Consider the following 15,638-nt stretch of genomic DNA (forward strand, 5'->3'; position numbering starts at 1 on the left):
AAAAAAATTTTAACAGTACATCTTGGATTTTTTTCCCCATATTAGCCATAAAATCTAGGTTGCTGTTCTTAATACCCTCATGGTACTCTATTGTATATTAAACCAGTTCTCTGTTTATGGTCACATTGTAGTTTTTTAGTCTACTCTTTGGTAACTTGTTAGGAGTGAGATTGCTAGGTCAAAGTGACATGTTGAACTTTTAGGAAGCAATATCAAGAACTTTTTTTTTTTTAACTGGCAAGAACACATAAAATAGAGAAGGAAGGGAGATGGCCTGTGGGAATGCAGAATGTCACCTTTCTACAGTGGTAAGCAACCTGTTTTGTTTAGAATATACAGTGACCTATAATAATAGCTGAACTATTCACCACACACACACACACACACATACACACACACACACAAAGTGTGAGGTGATGGATGTGTTAATGAACTGATTGTGGTAATCATTTCACAAAGTATATATGTATGTCAAATCATCATCTTGTACACTTCAAATATATATAATTGTTAATTATATCTCAATAAAGCTGAAAAAATGATTGCTGAAGAGTTAAACTTAAATTGATGCGTTCTGAAACTAAACTTTAAAGTCTTGTAATATTTGTCAGTATTATTTCTTATATAATGATTATAGAAATAGAAAACTTTGAATTGAAACTGGAAAAAATACTCTGAATTTGAGGAAGACAGTTAACAGTGTAGTGGCTTCTTTTTTTATGACCAAGTACTGGGTTTTCTTGGAGTAAAGTCTGGATTTGAAAACATGACATTCAGAAAAATCACTTAAAATTTTTTCTCAGAGTTTATATTGAACTTAATGAAAGTTTCCTTTAAATACATGGTAGCAAGGTAGCCTTTGAAAATATGGCTGAATGAGTTCCTCATTAGCTAACTTTCACCCCGGCTGAATCAGAAGTGATTAAAATGGAAGGAAACTCTTCTTTCATGAAACTAGAGAATGGCCATACCTCCATATCTGATTCTAAGGTCTTCCAGATACAATGAAATTGGGACTGACATCCAAGGAGACAAACTTTTTTTTTTTTTTTAAGATTTTATTTATTCATTTGACAGACAGAGATCACAAGTAGGCAGAGAAGCAGGCAGAGAGAGGAGGAAGCAAGCTCCCTACTGAGCAGAGCGCCCATGTGGGGCTTGATCCCAGGACCCTGGGATCATGACCTGAGCTGAAGGCAGAGGTTTTAACCCACTGAGCCACCCGGGCACCCCCAAACATATTTTTAAACCTCAAACAGATGCATGTCTCTTAGAGTAAGAGCGATGTGTATTCTTCAGAGGGACTTTTCAGCAGCCACTTTGAAACATAAAGAATGAAATAGGGAAAACCATCTTTACGAAGGCTGGTTTCCATTACAGATTCTTGGCAAATATGCCCCTTCATCTTCTTAATGTAGCACAGGAAAAAAGGCATGGGGCAGGGAGTGAGAAGAGCAGCATTAAAGGAGTTACCTTTGCAGTGCTGCCCAGAGGAACTAAAAAGTTCCTGTCTTCTCTGTAGTGCTCTGTGACCAGTAATCTTAAAGGAAAGCAAGATTTATGTATTTATAAAGGTGTAACTTCTACATTTGACTTCATAAAAGCAGGAAACTTGCATATTGTAAAATAAAATTAACAAAAGACAATTCGGAAAAATGTTTATACCTTATTATGACAAACCTTCTATGTATACAAAGAATACTTATGAACCAATGAGACAAAGGTGAACAATAGCCTAAGAATATGAATAGGTAATTCTGGGAAGAAATATAAGTGGTTAATAAATACAAGATTTTTCTCAGATTGGCATTTAATGAATTTAGTTAGAGTGTAGAGGTAATCAGGCACTCGTTTATATTGTTGACGGAAGCATTAATTATGGTAACCTTTTGGGACAGGTACTTTGTCAGCTGGTATCTGAATTTAAATGATTTTTTCAGACTAAGAATTCCTCACGGGAATTTATGCCACAGAAGCCGTCCATGAGTAACACATGTCTGCACGCGGTCATGTGCATATATATTTATCACAGAGCACAAGAGGCATCATACACACAGGTGTTCAGTACAGCGTTTGGGTTATTTCCCATTTTTGTCAGTGGTGATTTCTCTAATAAATTTTGATACATTCCTATATAATAGAATGCTATGAAGCTGTGAATGAAGTAAAACTATATATACTGACTTAAGACGATACCTAAGATCATTCAAAGAAGAAAGCAGGTTGCAAAGCAGAATTGAGCAGACTCAGGCCTTAATAAAGTATTGATAAAAGTCAAATGTGTACTAATATGTTCATAAAAGACAATATATGCTCAACTGTGTGGTGCCTGTATTTTTTTTTTTTTTAACAGATGCTTCTTTGACAAGACCACTTCATCATCAAGCCTCTGCCTGTCCCCATTCTCATGGAAACCCTCCTCCTCCGACTCAGCCTCCACCTCAAGTGGATTATGTTATTCCTCATCCTGTACATGCTTTCCATTCTCAGATATCTTCTCATGCAACTTCTCACCCCGTGGCACCCCCACCCCCAACTCATTTAGCCAGTACGGCCGCACCAATCCCTCAGCATCTTCCTCCCACACACCAGCCAATTTCACACCATATTCCAGCCACGGCACCTCCAGCGCAGAGGCTGCATCCCCATGAAGTGATGCAGAGGATGGAAGTTCAAAGGAGGAGGATGATGCAGCATCCAACGTAGGTTTCTTGTTTTTTTAAAAGATCACTTTGTGTTCCTTTTCCTTCTATTTCTGTTGGTTTTTAAAATTAAAAATCTTTAGAAGTGATGTAACTGTACTAAATCCTAGGGAATTCTTTACTAACTAGAATCTTCCTTTATCTTGTCCTGAGTTGTAGGTGCTCACAAAACAAGTTGATACCAGGTTAGTTAAAGAAATCAAACCATTTTCAGGAAATGGCCCAGGGTCATTTATTTTTGTAAAACATTTATTTTTTGTCTCTTGTTCGTCAGTTTCTTCAGCATCCCATAGTAGAGATTCATGTTAAAATTGGTGACCCTGAGGAACAACAGATAAAGTTGGCTAAGATATATGTTACCAGCCAGAGGGAAGAAGAGCACTAGTAAAATTTTCAACAACAGACGTTGAAAAAACAGAGTTCTTCACTTGGTTTATTTATAAACTTAAATATTAAAATATTCTCCAAACCTCATGAAAAGACTGTAATTGAACTTTGTGAAAATTCAGGATATGATTTTCTAATTCATGGTAGCAAACTCTGTTGGTCTAATTCTGCTTGTGTATTTTTGTAAGTAGAGTTTTATAGGTAAACAGCTACACCTGTTCATTTATGTATTGTCCGTGTCTTCTTTCACACCACAAAGACTAAATTGAGTAGTTGTAGTAGAGACCATACAGCCTAAAGAGCCAATAATATTTACCATTTATCCCTTTCCAGAATGTATTTGCAAAACTCTCTATCTAATTAATGATCTAGCACATGGGTAACTTCTTCCTTTAAGTTATGTAAGGTAATTTCCAGAATCTCTAGCTATATATAACTGGCATTTTGATATAGTAACTCCTTATATAGAAAGTTGGCAATTTAGGGGCCCCTGGGTGGCTCAGTAGTTAAGTGTCTGCCTTTGGCTCAGGTCGTGATTCTGGGGTCCTGGGATTGAGCCCCGTGCTCCTCAGGAGGCCTGCTTCTCCCTCTCCCACTCCCCCTGCTTGTATTCCCTCTCTCGCTGTGTCTCTCTCTGTCAAATAAATAAATAAAATCTTTAAAAAAAAAAAAGTTGGCAATTTAAAATTCTTACCTGCCAGTGCCTAGAAAATCTTTAAATCATTTAGCTTAAACATGCCAAATCTGTAAGTGGATTAGAAACGGATAGAAAATAGGAGATTAGATAGTAAAAATGAATCTCTGGAATGGTTTTGTTTTTTAAGTGCTATTTGTTTAGACCTTTATGACTATTTATATTTATAAATTTGGCTGACTTTAGACTAAAAAGAGAAAATACAGTAATCTGGGATGCAGAGTAAAGAGTGTGAATGGAGCTTGTATCATTTTCCCAGATGTGTTGATATGTATTTGCATGTACAAGGTTCAGATTTTTTCTCTTAAAATAAGTTTTAGCCATTACAGTGGATGAATGTCATTACAATGTAGAAGCAAAGCAAAATAGTTTCCATTTTCTTCCCTTATATGTTTATGTAAGATAACTTCTTTGTGCCTACAGCATTTGCTGGGGTGTTTTTTAAAATTTTCTTCCCATTGATTTTCCTTTATTCTGTTTAAAATACCCGCTGTAAAGAAGGTATACAAAATAATGTTAAAATTGCCTTTTTCGTTGGGTGATAATTTGAATTGGAGGTATTGTAATAAGCACTGAGAATTGTAGTGTTACGTTGTCTTGATTTATTTATTAATCATTATATAATTTTATATTCTTATAATTATAGAAGTAATTTTATTATTTATTTATATCTGTTTATAATAATACTAGATTGTTTTTTCTACATTAAGAAATAACCAATTATTCAATTATTTCCAGTGGTCTTTTTGTGTTCTGTGTTTCCAGGCGGGCACATGAACGGCCCCCACCCCATCCACATAGGATGCACCCAAACTATGGTCATGGGCATCATATTCATGTGCCTCAGACTATGTCTTCCCATCCTCGACAGGCTCCAGAGAGATCTGCTTGGTCAGTATCTTGTTTATTTCAGAGTTCTGCTCAGCAGCCTGTGGTAGAAATGTCAGAACAGATGCTTTATAGTGCGATGCCATGCAGAAAGGTGATGTGGCAAAACTGAATTACAGCTTATCTGTGAGGCACTGTCTCTGGGCAAGTTTTAGAAACCTGTAGTGAAAAGAGGAACTTGAGTTCTGGGGCAGAGAGCTATGTCAAACAGGAGTATAGCTTTTTTGTTGTTTTTTAGGGATATATGCCATCAAAGTTAACTCCCTAAATGGATCTTTCACAGTTGCCTTATCTACTTCCCCACCTTTGTACTCAAATCTTCTTTACCACTTCTAATCCCTGTTTATTGACAAGGGAAATAGAACCTACGTCTGAGGCATGTGGTCTTTTTTAGAGAAGTGGAAGCAGATTTGCATTAATTTTTCTTTCTGAATCCATTGTTGATAGGCAGAGATGAAACCTTGATCCACAATGATACTTGAGACAAAACAAAAATGAGAATAAGTATATGAAAATGTGGCATTTACCAATTTTACTCTTTCTAAAACTTTGTTTACCTTTACTTTATAAGGTATAGAACTGTTTATTCTTCTAATTATCTTGATGCCAACAACTCACAGACATTATCCAACTGGAAGCATCTGTAACATTCATATAAACCAGAAAATGAAACTATTTTGTATGGTCCTCAAGTAGAATCAGACTTAGATTAGCAGGAACCTTAAGGGTCATTCGTCATGTTTCCTTCCATTATAGAATGTGAAACTAGAATACAAATGCTTTGCTTCTCATGGTCACAGAATTGAGTTTCTGAGTTTTTGAATGGCTGAAATGAATTTGAAATTACTAATTAAATCTTTGGGGCTTAATTATCTTTTTCTCAACTGTGTCAATTAAGAAACTTTGTATTCTTTGTATTACATTTTAAAAATGTAAATATATTCCCCCATTTCTGTTGATCATAAAGACACTTTAAGGATGGCTAGAAGGGGGGTGCCTGGGTGACCCAGTGGGTAAAAGCCTCTGCCTGCAGCTTGGGTCAGGATCCCAGAGTCCTGGGATTGAACCCTGCATTGGGCTCTCTGCTCAGCAGGGAGCCTGTTTCCTCCTTTCTCTCTGCCTGCCTGTCCACCTACTTGTGATCTCTCTCGGTCAAATAAATAAATAAAATAAAATAAAATAAAGTATGGCTAAAAGGTAGTGTTCTCATCCTTTGTCAGGGAACTGGGAATTGAAGCTGGAGTGACTGCAGCTACTTATACACCTGGAGCACTGCATCCTCACTTGGCCCATTACCATGCACCACCACGACTTCATCACTTACAACTGGGAGCTCTTCCTTTAATGGTAAAAAAGAAAAATTTCAAAATTCTGACATAGTCTTCTTCTAAAAGTATTTTTCCTTTCCCAAATTAAATATTTGATTGGAAAATTTAAAAATATTATTTGTTTAAAAAAAAATAAAAATATTATTATTTGTTATGGGTGTTCTAAATGGAATTTGAGAATTATTATTAGATTGAAATTATGCTGTAAAAAGATACATTAAAGTCTGTATTTATATTTGCATTGTGAAATGTATTCTTCTTAATAAAAAAAATGATAGTTTTTTCTTTTGTACCAAGGTGACAGTCCTGACCTATTGTCACTAGAACATATGCTTTATTTTGTCATACCTACTAATAGGTCTGTTCTGATGCATTCATCCTTTATTTTTTGACCTGCAGGACTATACTGACTCTCTGGTTTGAACAGATTCAGATCTTATTGATACCAGTTTGAGTTCTAAAGAACAAGTTCAGCAAAAATATATTGAGTTTACAGTTCATAATATCTACTAGTTATAAAAGGTGGTACAGAGTAAAGAAGTTTTTTTTTCATCTTGTCGGGGTAAAGAGCTTATAGGAATGGTTTCCAAGATGCTTTATTATACCTGAGACTTAGGCTTTGGAATTGAGAATTGTACTCTTACAGTGGTTATAGCATGTAAAGAGCTGTCAAACAGCAGAAGCACATGGAACTCCAACTAAGTTGACATTTGTAGGTCTTAGGGATGGGGGTTACTTAGCAATAAGAAGTAAAGTTGCCCTCCCAAGAAACCAGGACTCAGGAACAAAGGAGACTTGGGGAGAGTTACAGGACAAGTGCAGGTTTAAATAATTTGAGGGAGCAGGAGTTCTTTCTTATTTCTTATTTTTTTTTCCCAATTTATTTATTTTCAGAAAAACAGAATTCATTATTTTTTCACCACACCCAGTGTTCCATGCAAGCCGTGCCCTCTATAATACCCACCACCTGGTACCCCAACCTCCCACCCCCCCGCCACTTCAAACCCCTCAGATTGTTTTTCAGAGTCCATAGTCTCTCATGGTTCACCTTCTTATTTCTTATTTTCCTTAGAGATGTGTAGGAGGTTAGGTTATCTGCTGAGAGCTTTTGGTAGTGTTAATTTTGATTGCAAGAAAAGTTGTAGATATTTGAAAAACAGGCTATTTGAAGGTTAAAAGTTATTGCTTATTTTAAATTCTTTTCTATATACAAATTGTCTTTTAAAGCTATAAACTTGTTAGAAGTATGTTGCGATTCAGTGGACGCTGACTAATAAATAATGTTGAAGATTTATTTATAATGATGGAAAAATGGTGCTCTATCCCAGAAGCTCCCTTTCCTAATACAGTCTACTGTTGTTGTGTATGGTAGTTACATTTTATAATGTTGGGCAAACACTAAGTAAAAATAGAGCCATTATTCTTGTGGTGAATGCAGAGTTACGTTACTGCACGCCTCTGGTCACTGTTTTGATCTGGTCACAATAGCCAGTCAGTACATAACCTTTTTTTGATGTCTGTTTCAGTTTAAAGACACCTTATTTGATATGTATTACTGAGTCATTAATGTTGAACTCATGGCCAATGAAACTCATGCCTGAATGAAGCTTATTTACACACATTTTATCCACAAGGCATATCACAGCCTTCTTGTACTTAGGAACACTAGCGCTTAAGTTTGGTGGCCATTTAAAAAACAGTCACCAGTAAAGTGCACAAAAATGGAAACGTAAATAGATGGCACTTAAATAGATCACAAAAAAGAAAAAAAGACCTCTGTTTGTAGTACAAGAGCTGAAACTGGAAGGCAGAGCCTTGTTCTGCATGTCAGGCAGCTCAGATTTTTTTGCTGCTGTGATTTGGAGCACAGGTGTCGATTTTGGAGTTACAAATAATGTTTATCAAGCGGGTAAATTCATGAATAATGAAGATTGAGTATGTCTAACAAAAAATTAGAAAACACTTAAAACTTTCACCAACAGAACGAAATAAAAGTATGTCTAACAAAAAATTAGAAAATGCTATTAAAACTAGCACCAACAGAAGGAAACAAAAAAAAGAGCCAGCGTATCTTTGGCAATTAGGAAGTTAAGAGGAAGGGAAATAAGTTTGTTGGAAAATTTTGTGCATTTTTATTTTGTAATATTTAATACTTTTCTCTGAAAGTGACAAAATCTTACGAAAATTCTACTGTTCATATGTTTAGACTGATTTTATGAAAATTCATATGTTTAGTCTGATCTTATGAAAATTCTGCTGTTCATATGTTTAATACTGATGCCAAGAGCATCAGTATTAACTTTAGGTATTTTCTATTTAGGATTTTTTATGCAAAACAAATCAAGTAGAAGAAACCTATTATCTCATGGAACAGCTATTCTTTTTTTTTTTTTTTTCTGCTTGATTTTAATAGTTATTCTATGAGATTACATTTGAAGAGGAACCTAACCCTTTTATAGAGTGCTTACTTGGAGTTATGTATACTTACTGAAGTTGAATTTTGTGAGTAGCTGAATGGAGAGAATTGAGTGTCTCAATTATTTAGTGTGTTAAAACTGAAGCCTACTCTTACTTGATTCAGCCTACGTCTTCTATTAAAATAGGTTCCTGACATGGCAGGCTATCCTCATATTCGTTACATTTCATCAGGACTGGATGGAACATCATTCAGAGGTCCTTTCAGGGGCAATTTCGAGGTGTGTAATACAATTAATGAAGATATTTGCCACAGTATCTTTAATATATAGAGAGAGTATATGTATTATGGGTATCCACAGTTGAGTAGGATTGCTGCACTGGCTGGGGATCAGAAGGCAGCACAATATCTGAATTTTTGATACTGCTTCTGGGGGTTATCACAGAATGGTTTATAAGCAGTATTAATCTTAGTATCAAATATTTAAAGATGAGTACATGAAAACATCTAATATAAAAGAATATAGAAATTTATTAGATCTATACAAATATCAGATGAAGAACTATACCATTAAATGTGGGGGGAAAATCTCAACTGCTTTTAACTAAGCTTATTTTTAAAGAAACATTACTAGACAGAAGAAACCTAAAGTTTTGTAGCTAACTATCTTTTTTGAATTTTCAGGAAGAACAGATCATTTGAACATGATTTGAAGTTTTGATTTGTTTCTTCATGTCATTTTGGAAGTTGAAGTCAAAGGGACTTTCAACTATCCTTTGATTTGTTTCCCTGATTTATTTACTCATTGATTTTATCTTCTCCATGCATGTGTACTAACTGACTTTTATAGTACCATGTAGTAATATGGTGTCCTAATCTGTAAGGATAACTTTGCCATACTACTGCATTGGCTGAGAAAAGAACAGACATTTGCCTTACAATATATGGCTTTTGTATTTACATTGCAGGTTTATAAATATGGAACTTTATTGCTTTTACAGTATTAATAGTGCTATTCAAGAAATAATCATCCTGGCTTTTGATACTAATTCTTTACCTTCAGGAACTGATTCATTTGGAAGAAAGATTAGGAAATGTGAATCGTGGTGCATCCCAGGGCACAATTGAAAGATGTACATATCCACATAAATATAAAAAGGTAAGAATTTATCCTATGAAATGTCTATATTATTGCTTAAGTGAATAAAATTTACTATTACAGAGCTTTTTTGAGATTGTGGAGTCTGGCACCTACATTATGTATTACTAAAACCACACATACATAGTTTCTTTTTGTTTTGTTTTTTAAATAATTAAAGGTCCAAAAAATACTTAAAGTTTCTTACCCTGCCGACCCCCGTCTTCCTTCTCAGCAGAAAAATCATAGGGCATTCTTGGGTAATCTTCCAGATATTTTAATGCATTTACAATAACGTGCATATGTATGGATTTTCTCTTTGCCTTTCCAAAGAAACACAAAAGGGATGATATGCACACAGTTTTGCACATTTTCTTTTCCTCCTCTTTCTGTACTCACAGGTCGCCCGTATTCTTTTTAATAGCATATACAAAATTTTATCGTATAGCAGTACCGTAATTTAACTAGCCATTTATTTGGACATTTAATTTATCTACATTTCTTACATTCTACCCTCAATTCCTTATGTAGTAGTATATCTAGAAGTTAAGGAGCAGACATGTTAAATAAGTTTCTTTCAGCAAGCAACAATGGCCTCTGCTATACAGAGAATATTAAAGTCTGAAAATGATTGTTCTTTGTATTAATTTAATTAATTTAAGTTCTTTCAACTATCTAAAGTAAAGACTATAATAAGCATTAATTTATTTGGGCATTATTTGAAATATTAGTAGAATAAAGTTCATGTAGCTGTATTCATGACGGGACAAAAATAGAGTTTATATTGTATATCCTAATTGTGGACTAAAGATAATAGAAACTAATAAATTAAAACTAATGAATTTCTGTTACATTTGATTTTGCTTTTGATGCTATTTAAGGGTTTATATTGTATATCCTAATTGTGGACTAAAGATAATAGAAACTAATAAATTAAAACTAATGAATTTCTGTTACATTTGATTTTGCTTTTGATGCTATTTAAGGGTTTATATTGTAATCCTAATTGTGGACTAAAGATAATAGAAACTAATAAATTAAAACTAATGAATTTCTGTTACATTTGATTTTGCTTTTCATGCTATTTAAGGGTTTTAAAAGAAAACTGTGATAGTCACTTAATTCATCTGTGAATTCATGAGAGCTACGTGGGAAATAAGTTGTGGGTGTGAATGTGTGGTTTTGTTTTGTTTTTGTTTTTCACATAAACACAGACTTTACTCAGTTGTTCAATAATGTCATCTCTACTAATAAGGTAACAACTGATTGGTTCTCACAGAGGAAACTGCACTGCAAACAAGATGGGGAAGAAGGGACTGAGGAAGACACAGAGGAAAAATGTACTATCTGTTTGTCTATTTTAGAGGAAGGTGAAGATGTGAGGTAACTAGACATTAATTATCTAAAATCTGTTGTCAAAACTGTACAAGAGATTTTTTTTTGGAAAGTAGACTAGAAACCAAATTCCTGGCATACCCTGTTACCAATATTTGACATGTAGAATTGCCTTTTTACAGGGAGTAAAAGAATAGAAAGTTGAATCTTTGTCTTACCAACAGAGGGGTTGGTAATGGGAAATATACTGCCCATTTTAGGGGCACACCAAGATTTGGCCAGGGAAATTTTGTGATCAAATTGTCTTCTGTAAATCTTTCAGAAAGGAGAATGTGGAGGCCTCTTTAGAGCCTAAGATGGTTATATTAATGTGTTCTTCAAAGCTTAAAGAGAGCAATCCTCATTAGCTCCATGCAGTTTGTCTTACAGCATCTTTGAGAAATTAGTTTTGTCCTAAAATTTCCTTTTAGCTGATAGGACTCTTCTCTTCTTGCAACTTTGTGATTTAGAAATGTTACTATGCTAACCTACTATTAATTTTAGGCATTTTCTTTTTTCTTTTTTTTTTTGAAAGAGAGTGAGTGAGTGAGGGGAGGGGGCCCAGGGAGAGGGAGAGAGAGACTCTCAAGCAGGCTTCACGCCCAGTGGGGAGCCCAACATAGGACTCTTCCCTACCAAGCCTGAGATCATGACCTGAGCCGAAATCAAGAGTCAGATGCTTAACCTACTGAGCCACCCAGGTGCCCCAGGCATTTTATTTTTATAATCTCTTAAGTAATTGTTTTATTTTTATTCTTTTTTTTTTCTAATGTAACATAATCTCACGTGGAACAAGTTCTATAACATATATAACAGACCCCATGATGATTTTGTTGCCCTAATATGTAAGGATAACTTCTTCATATTTCTTCAGTTGCTGAGAGAGAAAAAAAATTCGCACAGTTGGCTACCACACCACATATAAGGCTATTTCAAACACATTTTAGGATTTTATTTATTTTAGAGCATGAGCACACAAATGAGGGAGAGAGGGAGATGGAGAAGCAGATTCCCCACTGAGCAGGGAGCCCGACACAGACTGATTGATCCCAGTACCCTGGGATGACTGGAACTAAAGGCAGACGCTTAACCAGCTGAGCCACCCAGAAGCCCCTAAGGCTATTTTAGAACACTATATTTCCAAAGAAGTTTTATAAATATGGAAGGTAATTGTTTTTACAGCATTGACAATCTTGTTCACACAGTAATTAGAACACCTCTTTTTAGCTACTAATTTTACAAAATATTAGGAAGTCTGAAAATGTATGACAATTCTTTAACTGGATGAAAGTGGAAATGGACACTTAAATCGGTAACTTTTATCTCACTGTTCATTTAGATTTAATATTATCCTGTATTTCCTGGAAGCATTATTTCTCAATTTCTAATTGATAGCCTAGGGTAACATAGTGAAGTCATCATCATCTTTTAACCTACTTTTATTTTTTCTACTAATTTTTTATTGAGATATAACTGACCTATAACATTGTATTTATTTGAGTGTCTAACAACATAGTTTGATAATACAAATATATTCCAAAACAGATTAACCTTCCTTTAAGTGGATATAACAATATTATTGAAAACAATATTGTTAACCTTTTTTTTTTTAAAGATTTATTCACGGAGAGAGACACAGCGACAGAGGGAACACAAGCAGGGGGAGTGGGAGAGGGAGAAGTAGGCTCCCTGCTGAGCAGGGGGGACCAGTGTGGGGCTCCATCCCAGGACCCCAGGATTATGATCCGAGCCAAAGGCAGACGCTTAACGACTGAGCCACCCAGGCGCCCCTGTTAACCTTTTTTTTTTTTTTTTTTTTTTTTAGATTTTATTTATTTATTTGACAGAGAGAAATCACAAGTAGACAGAGAGGCAGGCAGAGAGAGAGAGGGAAGCAGGCTCCCTGCTGAGCAGAGAGCCCGATGCGGGACTCGATCCCAGGACCCTGAGATCATGACCCGAGCCGAAGGCAGCGGCTTAACCCACTGAGCCACCCAGGCGCCCGCCCCTGTTAACCTTTAACCAGTCATGTACTCAAGTTTAATGTATAAAGATCCTCTAGATAAAAAATAATGTTGTCTATTAAGACATTCCTTAATTAATACGATACTTACTGTACCACCGTGCTAATGTTTTTGAGAGAGAATTAAATGAAATGCATTTTTTAAAATGTGAATAAATGCAGTGATTTAGTATTAAAAATATATTTGCAGTATTACATAAAAGGGAACATATTGCCAACCTCATTGCATTGGCAGCTCAGGTATAGAAGCCAGACTGGAATAATTGTCAGCGTAATTGTCATTCTTAAAATTCCCAAGATTTTATGTAATTTGGTTCCATAGCTGTGACAGTTAATTATTGTGGTCATTTATACATTGTATTGCCCAAAGTAGTAATGTAATAGAGGTGTAACTCGTTAGATTGGGTATGTGGGTTTTTTGGTTGTTTTGTTTTATTGTTTACAGAAGGGAAAGATGCCTGGTAACTTCAAAACACTGCTGTGAATTATTACATATTATCATTCATTTAAAAGTAAATGCCACATGCAATTGTCATGAAATTCACTTTTGCAATTTTTGCTTTTTGTTTTGTTTGCCTATAATAGACGCCTTCCTTGTATGCACCTTTTCCACCAAGTATGTGTCGACCAGTGGTTGATTACCAATAAGAAGTGCCCCATATGCAGAGTGGACATTGAGGCCCAGCTGCCAAGTGAAAGTTGACACCATGTTTCAGAACTCTTGCCCTCCCTCTCATTCCCATCCTCCTGGTACTGCAGTCAACCAAAGATGGCGTGACTTACCTGCGCAGATTTGGAAGCCTTGAACTTAGAGTGCGGCTCTGCTATATGGTACAACTAATGCTAGACCTACAGTTTATGTATACAGTTGAGTTTGATGTATTTATAAAAGCTTTTTTTTTCTAGATTTGACATTTTTCCTGTATCATTTTACTGTATTTTTGCATGGTTCCTTGTATTGCATTTCTTTGCACATATTACGGGCTTGTGACCCTAAACTTGCAGGCAAGATTAGCTGCTTTAGTAAGTAGAATTTTGTGGTCTTTTTGTTTTTTACATAGTACCAGGTCTTGAGAATTATGAATTTTTTTATCCATTACTAACCTTTAATTTAATCAATCATGTACTTTAGTTTAATGTATAAAGATCCTCTAGAAAATGATAATATTGTGTATTAAGACATTCCTTAATTAGGACAAAATGGCTGCTGTATATTTACAATATGGAGTTCTGAGTTAAATACCATCCTTAATACTGGGAACAGAATACAAACCATATTCAGTCAGATGCAGGTGGTATTCACATCACCAGAGTGATCAATAGAAATTTTCTTGGCGTATCCTTTCCTTTCAGCACAATACAGATAGAGTTGAATATCGGTATCCTACATTTAGACTGCTGTTCTGATTGTATCTCTCTTTTCCTACATCGTTTAGAACTTTATTTCCCTGAGTCAGTTTTTGCTGCTGTGAAACAGCTCTGATGAACACTAAATATTCATTCAATTAGCTGGATTGTACATACTTGCAGATTTCACAGAATTCTAGGGAAATTGAAGAAGACATGTAGAATTTTGTTCCGTCTTCTGCTAAGCACGTATAGTAAGGATATCTGCTTAACACTGATTTTGTAATAAACACATTCAGTCAGGATTTAGAATTGCAGTCATTGGCAGGTATCTCTAAATTCATAGAACTTCTCAAGGTCCCAGGATCACTTTTAAGGGATTTTATTAGTTTAAAGATAAATAAAGTCAGCTGAATCTACATGTCTCTTGTTTTATTTCTCTTTAAACTTGAAAACAGTAAATCTGCAGATACTGTGAGGCACAAATTATACTGTCAACCTACTGTTGCTCTGGTTTTAGACTCCCACTTCATTACCAAGAGTCGATCACTGATTTAAAATTTTTAATTTCTATAGTTAAGATTTACTGCATAATATAGAATATAAAGTTAAGTTAACGTACTAACATTTCTCCTTTGGAGAAAGTTTTAATCCACTTCAGGATGCATATTATCAAGATACTTTCATATACAGGATAGCCTAACTTTATTTGTCTAAATATGCTTAATATGCCCCAGATTGCAAATGCATCAGTCAGTTACATCACTGTCTGTATGTGGAAGACATGTTCCCATGGATCATATGTGAAGATGTCAATAAGCTTGCATTAAGCCACCTGCTTTGTAAGTGGATTGATTAATAAATAACTTATATTTCTATTGTCTTTGTGTTTCATAATTAGTTTTATAAAACAGTTTCTGTTAGCCATCTTGGAATTCAAAACTAGTGATCTCACTCCAGTTGACATTTGCAGAATTTTCCTATTCATTCAGTTATGGCTACTTGCTTTTTTTTTCTTTGTATTAGTAAATGTAACAGTAGTAGTTGTCAATATCAACATGCTTCAACATAGTCATGTCTAGAGATGGAGGATGGACTGTGGTTAAGAAATGTGGATGTGAAATAACATTTTTTAAAAAGAATACTTGATGATTAGGCTACAGTTGTAGAAGGGCAGAAGAGGGAGACAGAAAGAGTGACAGTGGCCCATGCCTACCATCTTACTATGGGGAAAGGAGCAAGTAGCCTGTCTTAAAGTAGCCTGTGATGGATGTAGGACTTTGCACTGGAAAAGCCAGGGTCCCTGTCAAGGGTGGACGAAGTATATATGGGGAGAATTCT

At 35.2% G+C, this 15,638-nt stretch overlaps 1 protein-coding gene across 8 annotated transcripts in view; it reads left to right on the forward strand.

Moving 5' to 3' along the window:
• The window catches only part of RNF111 (ring finger protein 111), a 94,282-nt gene extending 79,102 nt beyond the window's left edge, over positions 1-15,180 (forward strand). For 3 of the 8 annotated variants that reach the window (XM_044231494.1, XM_044231496.1, XM_044231495.1), the window contains exons 8-14: positions 2,354-2,702; positions 4,522-4,674; positions 5,892-6,018; positions 8,603-8,695; positions 9,479-9,574; positions 10,809-10,936; positions 13,536-15,180. In XM_044231494.1, coding sequence (XP_044087429.1) covers positions 2,354-2,702; positions 4,522-4,674; positions 5,892-6,018; positions 8,603-8,695; positions 9,479-9,574; positions 10,809-10,936; positions 13,536-13,653 — 1,064 coding nt within the window. In that variant the 3' untranslated portion in view covers positions 13,654-15,180. The remainder of the gene's footprint in view (positions 1-2,353; positions 2,703-4,521; positions 4,675-5,891; positions 6,019-8,602; positions 8,696-9,478; positions 9,575-10,808; positions 10,937-13,535) is intronic. The other 5 variants (XM_044231498.1, XM_044231499.1, XM_044231500.1 and 2 more) reach the window with 3 other exon arrangements.
• Positions 15,181-15,638: the final 458 nt, after the last annotated feature.

Source organism: Neovison vison, chromosome 13 (assembly GCF_020171115.1).
Source record: "Neovison vison isolate M4711 chromosome 13, ASM_NN_V1, whole genome shotgun sequence".
NCBI classification, from domain to species: Eukaryota; Metazoa; Chordata; class Mammalia; order Carnivora; family Mustelidae; genus Neogale; species Neogale vison.